We start from the raw sequence: 18,476 nt of genomic DNA, 5'->3' as shown, positions 1-18,476 counted from the left end.
ATGGGTGGGTGGGTGGATGGGTGGATGGATTCATGGATGGATGAATGGATGGTGGATGGATGGAAGGATGGATGGATGTATGGATGGTGGGTGGATGGATGGAAAGAAGAATGGATGTATGGATGGGTGGGTGGATAGATGAGAGGTTGGGTGGTAGATAACAGATGGATGAATAGGTGAATGGTTGGATGGATGGGTAAGTGGGTGGATTAATGGATGGGTGGATGGGTGGGTGGATGGGTGGACAGGCGGGTGGATGGTAGATAAATGGATGGGTGGGTGGGTGTGTGGATGGTGGGTGGATGGATGGGTGGGTAGGTGGGTGGATGGATGAATGCTTGAATTGTGAAGCTGTGGAACCACCTTTCTTCCTTCCAGTGAGACTTTAATTCTAAAGATGGAGGGTGCAGAGGGTGACTCAGCTCTAGAACATGGATCTGGGTGGTGACAGGTGTGTGTGGGAGGAGGATTCGGTGCTAAGAGGGCTGTGACCTTGAGTGTCGTAAGCTGCCACTGCAGAGGAAAGTGCATCTGTGTGAAGCCCACTAGTGACAACCACTCTCTGATGCTGCGGGGAAATCACCTGAGGTCTGCATAAGGAGAAGGAGAGGCTGGCCTGGGCTCACTGTTTCCGAGGTAGCATTCCGTGGCCTCCTGCCCTGCTCAGAGGAAGCATTCCGTGGCCTCCTGCCCTGCTCAGAGGTAGCATTCCGTGGCCTCCTGCCCTGCTGCTTTGGAGTATGGTAGAGAGATGTTGGTGGAGGTGTCTACTCAACTTACAGATGCCAAGCAGCAAAGCGAAAAGCAGGAAGGGACGGGCACCCCGATATCCCCTCCAAGAGCACACCCCTAATAATCTAACTCCCTGCCAATATACTTTGACTTGGAAATGCCAAGACCCAGGTTGTAACAGCCGCATAGCCACTCGTGTGGGTTGGTTGAGGATACCTAGCACACCCAAGCCTAGCATGACACACCGTACGTAGGCGCTCTGGAGGCGCACCTAAGATGAGTGAATGGGCCAAGAGCTTTGACTCGTGCACAGAGTGGCAGGAGAAGATATGCCGATCCTGCCCTTGACCAGACCTTGACCAGACCAGGGGTAGTGAGGTCTCAGAGAACCCTAAGTAGTTGCCAGGATGCCACAGCAGGGTGACCAGCCTCAGCAACAATGTGTCAAATGACAATGAGCAGTTACTGTCCCAGTGTCCTCGTTGGATGCTTCAGCACGTTGGGGACCTTGAGACCCCTCCTTCTTCATTGTGACTGTGACCCTCTGTGTGTGTGAGCCTAGACTTCTTCCCCCCCCTGCCACAGAGTGCTGAGAACCCAAAGGCCAAGAGTACACCCGGTAAGGTGGGGACAGCCTCTCTCAGCAAGAAGCTGTGTGTGGTGATTTGAATTAGAAATATCCTTTGCAGCCTCACATTTTGAGCTCCTGGGCCCGCCCAGCTTGTGTCCCTACTTTGAGCCTTTAGGTTGCTGGGGCTTGTGGGATGAAGGTCATTGGAGGCAGCCTTTGAAGGTTAAATTCCTCCTCAGACTCAGGTTTGTGTTTTCGGTCCCTGGTGTGCGCCCTGTGATTGGATAACATCACCAGCCTCTGCTGCTACAGACTGCATGGCTCCTGCCCTGTGCTTTTCCCAACCATCGGGGAGGGCTGAGAGCTCTGGAAACTTGAGCCAAGATAAGCCACGCTCCCCAAGTAAGTCAGGGGGGTCAGTCATAGTCACAGAAGGAGAAGTCACCAATGCAGACTGCTTAACCTGAGAGTTCCTGTGAGTCTTGCTCACCTTGGAAGCCCTAGAGAAGCCATGGAATATGCCAGATGCCTTGGCACCTGGGCAGGGGTGTAGTCTGCTCTCCTGGGAAGGGTTCCCAGTGGCCTTCCCCAACCCATCTCCACCCACGACTGTGAATGTGGGTTTATCTGCAGGTTCTACACAACCTCCACTTAGGGTGTGATCTAAATCCAGGGGTAGCTGTCCTGATGAGTGCAGAAAGATAGTTGTGGCCTGAACCCACTGGCAAAAAAATGTCTGGAGACAGAGGCACAGACGAGAGCTTTGCCGCCAGTTGCCATTGGCTAGGACCTGCAGCCGCCTGGAGGCAGGGAAAGCCCTGGGGGCGGGGGGCACTGGGAAGAAGGGTGGGATAGGGGGTTCCTCCGAGTGAGTGTGACCTGACACACTCCACCTTACACTCTGATCCCCACAACACTTGAGACCACGTATTGTGGCTTTAGCCACACCCACTTTACACCATTCGTTATGTGCACAGTTATCTTGAGGTTGCTCTGAGACGTTCCAAACTCTCCAGGGCGTTTATGACAGTGACATCTGTCTGATCTTTCTAATATTTGAGGTTCGCTAAGGATCTGCACATTACTCTAGCACCTAAGGCACAGAGGGAGGGAACGGAGAAGAGGGGTGTCAGGACTCGGGAAGGGGAGACGGCACAGAGGGGGAAGAAAAGCCGCCATTTGACAGGCTAGCATGCCTGGGTGTGCAGCCAGCTAACAGAGACATCAGGGGAGGTGGGGCCAGGACAATTTTCCTCCTGGCCAGAGCTGACACAGACATGGTGTGGCATAGGAAGTAGGCCGCTAATGAACCCTGCTTGTCAACTGGAGGAAAGCCTCTTCCTCCCTCAGGGCAGGAGAGGAAACTCCAGTCAGGGACCCAGACTTGTCTGGGGACCTCAGTCTTCCTACGGTACCTTGTCTGTCACCACCTAGGCAGCTGGCCTGTCAGGGGTAGAGCTGACAGCCCCGGCCATGGCTGTGGAGGATGTTAGCCTGAGAAGATCACTGGCAGAGGAGGACAGTGGGTAAGACCTATCACAGACAGAGGGCACAGCTAGGCGGGGGAGACAACCTCACTTTAGAGACCTCAGGGCCTGGGCTGCTAGGCTTGGTGCAGGTTCACTCGCGTGAGAGTTCAATGTCGCTTCCTAAAAGGGGTGCTGGGCACCCCTTCTCAATTACAGAACACTTCAATGTGCCTGTGCCCAAGACTGATGCCTTCATGTGCCCTGTGATCCCTGCAGGAAACTATTCTGAGAACAATACATCAAAAGATGAAGGAAATTCCCACAAGGAAGAAAACAGATTAAAAAATGTTCTTGGTCCATGCCACGGATATAAAGAGACCTAGTGACTAATACCAGTGGGCTGGATCGACAGACTGAATGACCACATTCACAAAGTACCTGTCCTTCTCTGAGCCTGGGTTTGCCATGCTAGATAGCCCAGGGCCTCAGTTTCCCCATCTTCTCAGTGGACGTGGGATTCCTGCAGGGAGCACTTCCTTCAGAAAGGGCACACTGTGCGTGCTTAGGACTGGCTTCTCTAGGTCCCTCTTCCACCATCCACTCTTCTCTGAGCCCATAAATAAATCCATGTTTGCTACAAGGAGCCTCTGAAGCCTCAGGTTCCCCATTCTACACATCAAGGTTCTGCAAGCATTGTAGGCTAAGACGGGCGCCGAACTTCAGGGAAGATGGACCTCAGATACAGAGTGGTACCCTCTCTGTGTTGCCTGCCCTTTATCAATACTTATTCTGACTCTTTGACCACCCAGAAGTCTATATTCTTATTCTCCCAGGACTTGGAATCATTTCACACCACGTACTAACTTATTACTCTGGAAATAAAAGAGCCATTTGGATATATAGGAACAGTATGAGCTACAATATCCACTGGCTGAGCTATATACTATCCATAGGCTTCTTGGGATTTACTGCATGAGCACATCACATATTTACGGTCAGTCTAGACTCGGATATGTGAGCTTCCTTTACATCTGCTACTGCAATTACCGCCATTCCCGCTGGCATAAAAGTATTCGTCCGACCTGCAGTATTACACAGCGGTAACATTAAACGATCACCAGCTGGATCAACAGCCCTAGGCTTTATCTCTACTTGCAGTCGGTGGCCCAAACGGAATTGTTTTACCAAACTCCTCGGTTGATATTGTCCTCCATGACAAGCAGTACGTAGCGGCCCACTTCTACTAGGTACTGTCTATAGGAGCGGCACTCGCTATTACAGCTGGGTTTGTCCACTGGTTTCCACTATACCCTAGACGATACATGAGCCAAAACCTCATTTCCCTGTCACATTTGCAGGAGTAAATATAACGTTCTTCCCTCAACACTTCTCAGGGCTTTCAAGAATACCTCGACGTTACTTGGATTACTCAGTGGCTACCCTGCCCTTGGCATTCGCCATATGAAGCAGGGATGCTGGTCTGGGTGTGGGTGCTTCCAGTAGCCGAGAAGGCCTTTGGTTGGCATTGGCTTTGGATATACCTCAAGAGTCTGCAGGCAATGGTAGTGCCATCTCTCAGCCTATGGCTGTCTGTTTCTCTCTCCTTGGTAACCCAACTCAAAAGGCCCGAGAGGGCAGCCTGGAGTCTCCCATCAAGAATGTGTTCCTAACCTCCCCCCCCCCCGCCCCGCAAAAGGAAGTTTCTACTCAAGCCCAAATGCTCCATTACACAAGAGCCCACCAGGGCCAGGCCTCACCATCTCCATGCAGCGCCGGCTGGCTTCCTCCTCCCGCTGGACCAGCTCCTGCATCTCGGCCTTTAGCTCCTCTAGGCGCTGCTGATAATATTGGCTGTTTTCTCGCTGCTGGGCCTCTGCCTTGACGGCCCGAGACAGCTCTTCGCCCATCTTGATCATGCTGTCCCGAAGCCGGATGACCAGCACCTGAGAGGGGCAGAGAGCATGGTTAGTCTCACTCGGAGAAACCAGGCGCCTGAAGGAAGGTCTCAAGGAAATAAGATCCTTCACTGGGCCCCTGCACGTCTGTGCCAAGTGAAGCCGTTTAAGAATTGTGGTTTCTTCGTCTTCCTCAGAGAAGAAGGCACTGGCTGATTGAAAACATACATAGAAGAATCGTTCAGATCAATCAGATTATGTTTAGAAATGTGTATGTACATACATTTATGGATATAAAAAAGCCGTGAATTTGAATGAGAGCAAGGAGGGATATTTGGAGGGATAGGAAGAGAGGAAAGGGAAGGGGAAATGATGTAATTATATCATAATCTCAAAAATTGAAGAAAAATGAAAAAAAAACAACCAAAAAGAATTGTAATTTCTGCCCCCCGAAAATAAGAATTCACAATGAAAATAAGGCTTCTGGGAGGCTATGGGACAAAGGCATGGAGAATGTGCCTCTGAGAGGATTTGGGTTTGATTCCTTCCTTTGTCTCTTCCTGACCTTTGGCCCAGGGTAGATGATTGTGTTGGGAGCTCCTATGTCTGTGTCTCAGGATCTAACATGTTAATCCTGATAATCCTCCCCCCCCACCCCATGTCTCCCAAGGTCTGGGAAGTGGACCGACAGCCCAGAAACACTCTGGTCCAACCAAACCTTTGGCTTCTGGGTTTACGAAAGGGAGTCTTAGATGAGAACACTCCTCTCAACAACACTCCTCTCGCCCCTCCGTGCTCTGCCTTCCTGGGGACAGAAACCCATCACACATAATGAAGAGATGAAGACAGAAGACTGCCAGTCACCTTGAATGCTGGAAAAACCCCAGGGCTATTCAGATTCATTAGGCAGCCAACAAGCCTGGATCCCATCGATTTGTGGGATCCCGGTGGGCAAACAGCAGCATGTTGACAGAAGCAAGAGCCCTGTGACTATTTCAAGCCTTGCTGAGGATTCTGGGAGTCACGGATAGAGGAGGCAGACTCAGGGTCAGACACTGTCTTCCAGAGGGAAGCTATCCTGTGAGGCTCCATTTCAGAGATTGTCAGAGGAAACAGGGAGAAAGAGGGATGATGCAGTCTCTCCAAAGACCAGCCCTTGCCATCAGGGACACAGAGTCTGATACATTTAGATACATTTGGATACATTTAGATACATTTAGATACATTTAGATACTGGTAAACACTAGCCGGTAGCCTTTGGACTCAACTATCAGGCTTTTCTTTTCCTGTTATTAACTGTCCGTGCTAGAACTGAACAACAACTCCAATAACAACTCCACAGAACCGAATAAGGTAGGCAGCCATTCAACACAGTGCCCAGCATTTCCAGTGCCCTGGAGGGCTCCTGCCTGACTGGTATTTTGAACTGTTTGGAAAACCTGACAGTGACGGTCAACAAGAATGTCTGCTGTTTATCCACAGCAGCTGTATCAGAGGCTACACGTCCCTGGGTTTGGGAGAGTTTCACAATGAGCGGCACGGCCTTTCACAGACAGACACACAAAAGGGCAGGTGCTGCTGAGAAATGAGAACACAGACTCTGAGGGAAGGAGAAAGGAAGGTGTCAGTCAATGCCTGTCTGTTTCCTGGGATCACGTTCTCACTCTGATAGTGAGGCCTGCCCTTACCCCCACCCCCACACCACAGTACCACCAAATGTCAGGCACAGATTGGACAGTTTCCCCAATGGAGGTGAGCTCTGTAAATATCCCGTGCCCTTGGCCCACAGAGCTGAAGTGAACCCACGCTGAGATGATCAGCTTAAGATGGATGTCAGTGTCCTCAACAAACCCCATCCAAGTGCACTGGGGTTCTGCTATACTGAGCAGGCCTCCTTCCTGCAGCCATCTGGGCTCTCCTCACTGGAAGGTCCTACTCTATAAAGTCAAGGCCCTGCTCTGTGCTGTGGGTGTCTGTGCTCATGTGTCTGTCCTGTACCAACAGGTACCACAGACAGGTGGGAAAGAAATTGCCCACAAAAAGTTTGAAGATGTGAGAGGATGAAGAGAGAGGCAGAGAAGAATGGCACCCATGGACTAATGGGTGGGTGGGCGGTGGAGTCTAGGGCTGAGGTGGGAAGAGGGGAAGGGAAGGAGAGGGAAAAGGGAAACAGGAGAGGAGGAGTGACAGTCGGTGTACAAACAGAATACGGGGGCAGAGGGGGAGGTGGACTGCTGGCAGGAACAGACGGGGGGGGGGCGAGAAGGTGGAAGAGCACAGGGTGCCTTGAGGAAGTATGGACAAGAACATAGGACAAAGCAAAGGTTAGGGACGAGAACAGAGGCAGACGTTGGACTCGCCCCAGGCGAGGTATGAGAACCAGTTGATGACCGGCTGAGGAGGAACTCACACACCTCTCCCTGTTCCAGCACCCCTAGACTCTAGAGTTCTAGGTACCTCAAATCTTTTCATCTGCACCTTCTGGAACTCCGTCTTGCTCTCCAGGTCACAGATGATGGCTTCCTGCCTGCTGACGATGGCACGCTCCACGGTGGACTGCTCCAGGTACTGAATTCGAAGCTGAGCCACCTGCAGCTGGGGTACATCAGGGAGGCTGCTGGCACCACCACACAGATCCTGGCGCTGGTACCGCCACACTGACCCTGACTCCCACTCTGGCGCCTCTGCTCAACTGACTGACTGTCCACACAGGCCAGCACTGCCAACCCTCACACCGGCCCTGCCCCGGGGTGGGGGGATGAGGCAGCAGATGCCAAGAGGCGACAAATTCTGGGCCTTTTGGCTCATTCGTTGTCCCCTCCCCACCTTTTCCCTGCTACTATAAAGGGCCAAGCTGGCTATGGAGAAACTCCTGCATCTGAAGCCACAGTAAGGGAAGCTGGGAACCCCAGACTCACAGCCTACTTCCTGTTTGCGTGCGTCTAGACGTGTTATTTCCTGCTTGAGTTTCCATTTCTCCACTTTCATCACAGGGCCAGAAGCTAGCCAGTGCCTACTGTTACTTCTGCCTTTGGCTCGTGGGGAGTCAGTGCCCACGTGTGTGATGGGACCTGAACATTCTGCCAGGCACGTGCATCAGCTCTAGCAGGGCTTTGAGAAGTTTGTAGATGAAAGTGGCCTGCTATATACTGAGATTTAGAGGGATCTGGGCTTCAACTAGGAGAGTTCCTAACACGGTGTGGCCCTGACTTAGATATCCTTTCTTCTTGGGAATGATTTCTCTGAAGGAGAGAGGAATGGGTGGGGAGAAGCTTGCATCGAATGGTACCTGGACCATCTGTGTGCGGGGCAGGAACAGGCAACTGTGACTAGCATGTGTGGGTTTGTGTTTCGGTCCACTAGGACTTTCTGGGTGATCCTAGGGAACAGAGGGATCCTACCCTCTCTCGCAGCGTGAGAGCACATACCTGCTCTGAGCACATACCTGCTCCCACAGCTTCTGCTTCTCCTTCTTGGCTTCTTCCAACTGCAGCTGCAGTTCTTGAATCTGCCCGATGTCAGCAGCCGACTGGTAAGGCAGAAAACAAGGCGAAGACACCCTTTTGAGAATCGCTTCCTCCCTGACCCACAGATCTTTCTGTCAGAACTTCTGTGACAACAATTCGTCCTTGAAAGGTGCCTTTTACCCCTTTCCAGTAGCCTAGCTGGCTCCATTTGCTGAGTCACAACTTCCCAGTACCTCAGCCCCATTTGCTTAGTCACAGCTTCCCAACTCTCCATCCCTGTTTGCTGAGTCACTCTATGGCATCAGCCCGAGGACACAACGGTTGTTGAGGTCTTTATGACACATGCCAGAGAGCCCAGAACAAATTGTGCTGCCCACGGTTCAGGACAAAACTCCAAGGGTGGCATCATGGTTTGAACGTGAAGTGTCTCCCGTAGGCTGGGGTGGGAGGGGCTGCTTGCCACCAGTGAGCGTTTGGAAAGCGGTAGTCAGTATTCTGTCTCCGAAGATGGTTTAATCCATCCATGGATCTCACATTTGAGCACACAGTTGGTGGACTGATGGAAGGTAAAGCTTAGATAGAGGATCTAGATCACTTGAGGTCACAGGTCACTTCCTGTTGCAGTTCCAAGGCTTCCTGTCAGCTATGAGCAAACACTCCAGCTGCCGTGATGCTCTTCCCGTGCACTGGGGCCAAGCATCCAGGTATCCAACCACCTGAAACCATGAGCCCCTTAATCCCTCCCTTCAACTGCTTCTGTCAGGTCAGAGCAATGATAAAACTATGATGGGATAAGAACTGTGAGTGTCAGGGAACTGGGAACTTGTACCTGGACGCCAGCCACAGCAAACCAGGGACTCACTGCTCCCCCGTGTCCCCATCTAACAACAGGCTGAGTGTCCTTTTGGCCTCCTCCATTAGTTAGTTTCAAGGTCAAAGAGAGGGGGGAGTCAAGACCCATTTAGGGCATGAGCTTGCCGACCTCAGAGCAATGAGGTTCCCGAGGATATGGAGGCCTCTTGGCTCCCACCTGCCCCGCTCCGTATCTGATTTTGTTTACTTGTCTTAGAACATGTTCTTTACTTGTAGCTGAACAGAACAATATTTCACACAGGACAAAATTAACCACAACTGAAGCACAGGTGCAAGCTCGCTATGATAGTGGCTGTAACCCTGGTCATCCCATTCCTTATGTGAGTTATGCCTGCTTGTCTAGCAGACATGCCCTGGCATTGTCCTTTGGAGGCAAGAGGACATGCCTCTTGGGGGTTACTTCTGGAAATGAGAGTGAGGAAGATGTCTGATGCTCCTGGACTGAGCTCTTCTCCCCAGGGATGTGGCCAGAACCCCGCTGGGACCCTTGGCTCATCCCCCATTCCAGCCCAAGTTTCTCTTCTTCCCAGCCACCAAAGCCCACATCACAGTCCTCACTCTTCTCTGACTTTGCCTAACACTGTGGCTTTAAGTGTCCAACACCATGTCTGAGCTCCAGTCTCCTGTAGAACAAGGCAGAGGACATCTCTGCCATTGTGGAGTGGACAGGGTGGGATAGCATGCCAGCTGCACCTCTCCTGCTCAGCTCCCACAGGCTTAACAGTACTTCCTATGGTCAATCAAAGAAAGCCCTCTGTGAGCCTGGTCTGCCTGCCCCGCCCCTCTCCTGGTCTCCCCTTCCTCCTCTCATCAGCTTCCTTTCAGCCTCTCTAAGGCTCCATGGACACTGTATGTGCCTCCATGCCACACACCTGTTACCCTTTTTCCAGATCCCATGGTTCCACTGCAAACTCATTAACTCCTGATGCTCATTGAGATTTCTACCTGGTTCCTTCTCAGGGAAGTGCTCCCAAATTTCAGTCCTTCCCTAAACTCTCAGTTCAGTTTACTAGCTCCAGGTAGCTCTGTGGCAATATCTGCTCAGCTTATAAAGCCATTGAGATGTACCTTTGCTTACCAAAGTGTCCTTGGTATTGCTCACTGGGCCAAATACAAAGCAAGTCCTCAGTGAACAACAGATAGACTGGATGGATGAGCATGTGGGTGGTGGCTAGACTGATGGACATAGTGAGTGGAGAGCATTATAGATGGATGGATGGACAGATGGATGGATGGATGGATGAATGGACAGATGGGTGGATAGGTGGATGGATAGATGGATAGATGGATGATGGGTGTATAGATAGATGTTTGGGTAGGTGGATGGGTAGGTAGATGGGATAGATGGATGAATGGGTAGATGGACGGATGGACAGATGGATGTATGGATGGATGTATGGATGGATGGATGGATGGATAGATGGACAGACACATGGGATGGTTGCCTGTGGTGATTTGAATAAGAATGACCCCATAGGCTCACATATAGAAATGCTTAGCAAAATTTAAGAAGGATTAGTGTCTCTCTCTCTCTCTCTCTCTCTCTCTCTCTCTCTCTCTCTCTCTCTCTCTCTCTCCCCCCCCCACTTGCAAATTAAGATGTAACTCTCAGCTACTACTCTAGCCCCATGTGTGCCACCATGCTCCCTACCATTATGACGATGGATTAAACCTCTGAAACTGTAAGCCAGCCCCAGTTAAATATTTTCCTTAATAAGTTGTCTTGGTCACGGCTTCTCTTCACAGGGATGGGACGCTCACCAAGATACAGCTGAATGAACGGATTGGTGAGCAGGTTCATACTGGATGGGTGTGTGGATAGGGATATGCCTGTATGAGTAAGTCAACATTTTCCTGGGTAAATGGATGGATGGACAGATGGATGGACATGACATCTTCTCCCAGGGCCGTATGGAACTGACAGCTCCTACCTACCTCCAAGCTGTTATGTCTATGAAATTCACATGCTGGGAGCAGGCCCTGACCTGTGCAATGAGGTCCTTGTGCTTCTGCATGAGGCCGTTCAGGTCATCCTGGTCCTCGTCGATGCGTTTCAGGAGGTCTGCTCTCTCAAACTGCAGCCTGTACAGCTGCTCGTCCACCTGCAGAGAGGCAGGGGCAGATCAGTGAGGGGTGTGCACCCTAGCGCATACTGAATGTTCAGGGGGATCTGGATGCAGCGCGTGTAGAGAGATCTGTACCTGTGTGAACCTCTAGGAACCCATGCACACACATCTAAAGGTCCACAACACAGATGTGTAAGGACAAACCTGTACTGTCCCTGAGAACACGGACTTTGACCTGTGCACAGGCATCCAACAGGTGCCCCATAATGTCTATTAGGCGGGGAGATGGATTTGACTGAGGGGTTTTCCCTCCAAGGGTTTTACTTTTGTGTGCATATTTGATGGCTTTACATGTGTGTAGGCATATCCTGTGATTGTGTGTGCTTGTACACGTGTAGGTGTTTCCTGGTTAGCTTTTCATCAACTGGACTCAACCTAGAGTCTTTTGAGGAGAGGGAACCTCCGTTGAGAAAATGCATCGTAGATTGGCCTGTGGGGCATCTTATTGATTAATGAGGCCCCAACATACTGTGGGTGGTGCTGGCACCTGGATGAGTGGTTCTAGGCTCCCAGAAAGCAGACAGAGCAAGCGGCAGAGGGCAAGCCAGTAAGCAGCACTCTTCTACGGCTTCTGCTTCAGTTCCAGACTTGAGTTCTTGCCCTGATTTTCCCTGATGATGAAGTATGACGTCAGTGTGCAAGATATAAATCCTCCCCCTCCCAAGTTGCTTGTGTGTGCATAGGTGTGTGTTTTTGGGTGTGGTCCCCTTCATTTAGAACAATAAAATAATAGGACAAGGGAGCTCCTTAGGATCCTGCACAAGCCTGAGCTGGTTCCTCTCCATCTCTATGTGTATCAGAATTCTATAGAATTCTGTACATCAGGTGCACTTAAGCCAAGTTACCAAGGTCTATAGCATGGCTCATCTGTCCCCCTTCAATGGTGACCACACAATGATAACCTTGTAATGAATAGTTGGGGCTTTCAGTTGAAGTGAGCCTGTGAGAGACAGGCTTTTCCTCTCAGATCAGGTAGCATGCAGCAGTCTGAGGATGAATACGAGTCCCCACGGCAGTAAGAACATAGTAGGCCTGCGAGAGGTTCCTGAGAGCCACGCACAGCTGTGAGCACATGGCCAGCTGTGCTCATACTGCAGATGCAACTACTGGGTACACAGTAGGTCCGCAACTTCATGCTACTGGGCATGCAGTAGGCCCGCAACAGGCTTTCTTGCCGGGATCTCACAGTTGGTGTGTGTGTGTGTGCGCACGTGTGTGAGTTTTCTGTTCAATATCAAGCACCCAGTAGCTCCACAACAGGCTTTCTTGCTGGGATCTCACGATGTGTATGTGTGTGTGTGTGTGTGTGTGTGTGTGTGTGTGTGTGTGTGTGTGTGTGTATGTGTGTATGTGTGTGTGTGTGTGTCTGTGTCTGTGTGTCTGTGTGTGGTGTGTGTGTGTGTGTGTGTGTGTGTGCATGCGTGCCTGTGTTTTCTGTCCAATTCAGTGTCAAGCACCCAGTAGGTCCACAATAAATTCCCTTAGCTTCTTAGGGAGCTGAGCATTCAGTAGGTCCACAATAAGTTCTCTTACTCTTCTTTGAGTACCCAGAGTGACTACAACAGAAGCCTATGCCCCCCAGGTGACTCAGTGGGGTCTCAAGGGGGTACCCCCTAGATCCACCCTAAGCATCTTAGCTCCATACAAGGCTAAGTCCCCAACAGGCCAATGCAAGACCCTGATCCTGCGCTTCTGGGGCTGTGGGAGGGACAGTACCAGGCTCTTGCTCCGGGTCACATTCTCCAGTTCACTGTGCATGCTTTCCAGGTCCGCAGTCAGCACCTTCTGGGTCTTCAATGCATCCTCACACTTGGCCTCACTCTGCTCCAGCTGTACAGGACAAAGCAGAGGGAAAGAGAAGTTGCTTCTCTGACATCCTCCCTCCCTCCCAGCCCACCCCAGCCCTAGCCAGTTACCCCCACACCCCTATCTGTCAACACACCTTCGTGTGAATAGGTTTGTCTGAACCACCTCAATGCCCAGCACTGTTCTATGACAATGCTCTGAACTCTGCTGCAAGAGTGGGCTGCTTCTTAGCCCCATTGGTTAAGCACCTGAGGATGCCTACTCCCCACTGGGCACCAGGCTCAGGATACACAAGGAGAGAGCAATCAACTGGTCCTGCTTTCCAGAGGAGACAGGCAAGGACAGTCTTGACAACCTCTCTGGGTAGCAAAGGGATAGTGGAATGAACAGGACAACTGTCATGGGAGCTTTATGTCTCAAAGGATGGCAGGAAGCTGCCAGTCATGACTGGGACTTGGGTCAAACTGGTCTGCAAACCATTTAAAGGAAAAATGTTCTGCACAGAAGGGCTTTCCTATGCTTGGCTTTGGCTGGATCTCATAGGATGAGCCAGGAACTTAAACTGCCTTCTCACCTTCTTCTTATTTCAGTCACCTAAGCATGCCCTGCCCCCACCACAAGTGAGTAGTCCCACTGAGAAACCCTTAAGAGCACACAAACACCATGCCCTTTCCCTTGATCTCCAGAGTCTCCAAATAGAGTACAACCTTAGAAGTGTTCCAGACAGAAAACACCCAAGGAAAACATGTCAAGACTCTGCCTCGCTCAAAGACACACAGCTCCAAGAAACGGAAGCAAGCCCAGAATTCCCCCAGAGGAACATGCTCTCACTTCAGAAAGCACTGTCTCTAGAAGGGTTAAGCATATAGCCAGGTAGCCTCACAGCTGTAGTAATCCAGCACTTGGAAGGCTGAAGTAGGAGGAACGTGAGTTTCAGACCAGTCCTTCCTCTAAACAAACAAAAAGACCAACAAACAAAAACAAACAAACAAAAAGTCCTACCAATGTGAAATGAAAGAACTTGGCGCTAAGAGACCAGAGACGGGTAGGACCAGGTCCTGCTAAAGATCCTTACTGAGGGAACATGTAGCAAGCTGACCTTGAAAGAAGGGCCTCGGATCCAGGCAGAGGCTGTGTGCAGCCCACTTGGGAACAGCCCAGTCAGAGAACAGCTCTGATATCACAGTGCTCCACCCAATGTCACTGAGGCTGTGACGGTAACCGAAGGAGTTGGGGTACTCCTGGCATAGGTAAGGCGCCATCCGCAGAGGACATGAGACTTTGCGCTGAGTTGGGGCTTCCAAGTTGGAACCCCCACGCCCTGCCTCTGGTGAGGCAGGGAGGTCAGAAGAAGGGCTCTCCCACAGAGAGAGTCTAGAGTCTAAGGATAATCCTGTCCTGATGTAAGCAGAGGTTGTAACAAGTGCAACCACCCTGGGGCAGAGGGAGGAGCTAAAAGACTGTAGCTGGACAGCTGCTCCTCCGGGGACAAGAGGGAAGAAGGCTGAGGATGTGCAGAAGTTACAGAGTGAGGTTGGGGGCTGGCTACAGGCTCTGAATTTCTATTGTATAAGTTAAGGGTGACATGACACAGACTATGAGGAAGAACTCTTACTGTGAGCCCTGCCATTTCTGGTATAGCTCATCTAACTTCTACAACAGCCGTTCCATCCTACCTGATTCAAAGTGGAGAGCTTGGCAAAGTGCACGGCTGTCCACACAATAAATGGTGGGATCTGAACCCAAGCCTGAGCAGGCCCTCAGTCTCCACCCATGCCTGCAGACTACAGACTCTGAGAGACATCTGTCCTCTCCCAAACGTCAGGGTTTGTGATCAACCTGACCTTCTACCCAGCTGGGAGACAAGCCTATGACTCTCCTGATAGGAGGTGGACATGGAGGCCAAAGGTGGCAAGAGACCTTCTTCTTCTGATAGCTCAGACAAGTCAAGTGAGGACCCCTAGGTGCCTGGCAAGCTCAGCCCAAGAGGCACGTTTGAAATGATGCAGTTGGAGTGTGGAGTCTCAGGACATCTGAGCCACAGACTCTCCTGGCAAAGTCATTTTCTCAACAACTTCTTTCCTACTTGAGCTGAGCTAGGTGGCTCGAGCTCAGAATCCTGAGGCTGGCAAGCAAATAAATCAAAGACGCACACAGAGCATGGACTAGGAAAAAGTCGCAAAACTGGTGTGTGAGTGTGTGTATGCGTATGTCTGTGTATGTATCCGTGAGTGTATATATATGTACACGTGTTCATGTATGTGTATGTGTGTATATGGGTGTGCATGTGTGTATGTATCTGTGAGTGTGTATATATGAATATGTGTGCATCTATATGTATGTGTATATGTGTGTGTATATATATATATATGTACACATGTGTATATGTATATGTGTCCATCTGGGTGTATGTGTGTTTATATGTGTATCTGTGTGTGCATGAATGTATATGTGTATACATGTGTATATATGTGTGTGCATGTTTATATGTATCTGTGAGTTTGTATACATATGTATAGGGATACATGTGTGTATGTGTATGTATGTGTACATGTATATGTGTATAAGAGTATGTATGCATATGTGTGTATGCGTGCATGTGTATGTCTGTACATGTGTGAGTGTGCATGTGTGTATGTGTATGTATGTATCTGTGAGTACAGGTGTATATATGTGTATGTATATGTGTGCATGTGTATGTACATGTATGTGTGTCCACTATGTATGCTGAGGAGATGGGAATATCCACACTCCCTCTAGTCCTGTGTGCTCTGGGTGTGTTTGTGGGGGGATTAGCCTACCCTGTTATGGTATTCCATTGCAGGAGGAGGAGGGTGACCTGTGACTTGACAAGGTCAGATTCAAGTCTCCAAAGCTCCAGGCCTAAGTGTCCCTGGATTCCCCCATGCCCATCTGCACACAGCTCTTGCTTACAGACCTCTTCCCCACTGTCTCAGCCCTCAATGCCTTCCCATCCCCACTGTCTCTCCCCATGCCTCCTCTGTCCCCTCCCTCCGGTCTCTCTAGCAGCCACTAGCATTCACAGGGGGTGATTGAAATCCCCATCACATACACATCAACTGTAAGCCCAGGAGTGGTTTTGCTTTCTTATGAGAAGCCATCTGCCTGCTTTAAATACACAGGGAAATGTTTTCTTTGGACTTACAGGGCTTCTAGACGCGTCAGCTAGACCTACGGAGAGAGGTGGGATGGGAACGCTGCATTTCTGTAAAGAACTTAGATCCTACATTTCTGGATTTAGCTGAACAATCCAAGGGATTTTAAAATACAGAATAGAAAATGCCACAGGGCGGGGGGCACCATTCTGCCCGAGTTTACTGGGCTAAGCTGGACACTTTCCAGGCTCAGCATGCTGCCTCACAGGCTGCAAGATGCCACGTTCAGTGCAGAGGTTTTCTCCAGAGAGGGTCACCCATGATTCACACTGCAGACAGCCCCAACCACACGCAGCAAAATCAGTCACCTATTAAAAATGTCCACTGAGGTCTGGGGGGGGGGGATGTCTCAGTGGTTAGGAACACTTGCTGCTCTTCCAGAGGATTCAAGCTTGGTTCCTAGCATGTGGGAGCAAGGGCCAGGAAATGGGAAAAAGTCCACAGATTCCCAGGATTTGGACTCCAGAGACCATCACTGGGTCTCGATCTAATTTTATTGTTTAGGACATAAACTTATATACAATTTTGAAGTCAAGTAGGGTACATTTATGAATCCCAGGTCAAGTCAGGGTACAACATGTATTGTTTAGCCAAATTGGACTCTTTTGCCCATGAGCCTGTAGGGAAGGGACTGATCACCTGGGGAGATTTCCATGACGACAGAGGACGCAGCATCTTCCCTGGCCTCAGGTCCTTTGTGTTGTCTCACCGCTGTGCAGGGAGCCACGTCAGATCATACACTGCGTACAGTGGATCAGGACTCTTCGAGCAGCTGCAGAAGCCTGTGGCTGTCTGTCCCACCTGTTTCTCTACCAGGTCTACGTCCACATGTCCCACTCTAGCACTCACGGTAGGTGACTCAAAACTGCCCAGAACTCCACCTCAAGGGCCTCCAGTGCCCTCTGCTGGTCTTTATGAGCACCTACATTCACTTCACATACCCCTTACACAGACACACATACATATAATTAAAATTAATTTTTTTAAAGGTCAGCAGACTCTAACCATGTCTATGCAATGCCATGTGGACTGCAGACCCAAGACGTAAGTTCCAAGACTACATGGTGACAATCTTTGTTATTTGGGCCTTCACTAGATGTTCCAGAACTGTCCTGTTGCACATGGAGACTGCCATTCATCGGTGTGTCTGGAGTAGTGTTTTCAGTACTTGAGTATTGAGCCCAGGGGCTTGCCCACACCCAGCAAATGCTCACACACTCAGCTACAACCCCAGATGGCCTGGGATAGTACAGGTGGGCAGATCACAAATCAAGATCATTCTTGACATGTAGCACATCTGAAGCTAGCCTGGACTACATGAAACTCAGCTTAAAAGAATTTCAAAACAGAAAAATAGCATGTGTATGTGTGTATGTGTGTGTGTGTGTGTGTGTGTGTGATATGCATGTGTGTATGGTGTGTGTGCGTGGTGAGTATGTATGTGTAGTGTGGTGTGTGTGTGCATGTGTGTGTTACATGTTGTATGTGCGTGGTATGTATGTGTGTATGGTGTATGTGGTGTGTGTTGTTTGTAGAGCATGTGTGTGTTGTATGTAGTGTGTGTGGTATATGTGGTATGCATGTGTGTTCATGTGTAGTGTGTATGTGTTACATGGTGGATGTTGCATATGTGTGCATGTGCGTGTATTATATGTTATGTGTGTGCTATACATATGTGTATGGTGGTGTGCATGTGTGTATGATATATGTTGTGTGTGCATGTGTTATGTATTTGTGAGATATGCATGTGCGTGTGTGGTATACATTTATTGCTTGTGTGGTGTGTGTGCCTGTTGGGCATGGTGCACACATGTAAGTGTTCTGGTACACACACCCATACATATGCATACAGAAGCCAGAGCAGGCTCTGGAGTGTTGTCTACCACTCTTCACCTCTGTGCCTCCAGACAGAGTGTCTCCCTGAACTGGAAGCTAGCTGCTGTTGGGATCTGCCTGACTCCATTCCGATACTGGAGGTACAGCTTCCTCAGCCACACTGTATTTTTCACCATGCAGATCTTATCACCGAGCCATACTCCCTCAGCTCCCACCCATCAGGTTTCACCCAATTCTTGTTCTGCAGCACCGACCCCTCCCAATAAGCTAAGCTTCCTCCTCAGATTGGGTTGCAGGGATCCTGCCTTCAGTGGGGATGGCTGGGCAGACTGCATGGTCACCGGGGAGCTGCTTCATGTAGACACATTTTCCAAGCACCTGCCCGGGCTTCCCAGAAACCACTGGGTCCCTGTTCTTCTGGGGACACAGGATTAGCTCACAGGCATAGAGGCATTGCAGGACACCTGCTGGTGTACAAAGGATTGATTCTCCTGTTAGTGTCACCTTGGGGTCTCAGGGCTGTGC

At 50.3% G+C, this 18,476-nt stretch overlaps 1 protein-coding gene across 1 annotated transcript in view; it reads right to left on the bottom strand.

The window, feature by feature from the left end:
• Positions 1-18,476, bottom strand: part of Myo18b (myosin XVIIIb) — a 193,066-nt gene that overhangs the window by 67,475 nt on the left and 107,115 nt on the right. Inside the window, exons 33-37 of the mRNA XM_006249578.5 lie at positions 12,850-12,963; positions 10,993-11,109; positions 8,113-8,196; positions 7,125-7,262; positions 4,530-4,715 (exon numbers count right to left, since the gene is read on the bottom strand). Of these exons, the coding sequence (XP_006249640.2) occupies positions 4,530-4,715; positions 7,125-7,262; positions 8,113-8,196; positions 10,993-11,109; positions 12,850-12,963 (639 nt within the window). The remainder of the gene's footprint in view (positions 1-4,529; positions 4,716-7,124; positions 7,263-8,112; positions 8,197-10,992; positions 11,110-12,849; positions 12,964-18,476) is intronic.

The sequence above is a fragment of the Rattus norvegicus genome, chromosome 12 (assembly GCF_036323735.1).
Source record: "Rattus norvegicus strain BN/NHsdMcwi chromosome 12, GRCr8, whole genome shotgun sequence".
Lineage (NCBI taxonomy): Eukaryota > Metazoa > Chordata > Mammalia > Rodentia > Muridae > Rattus > Rattus norvegicus.
The sequence above is the reverse complement of the archived record's forward strand: the minus strand, read 5'-3'. Positions and strand labels throughout refer to the sequence as shown.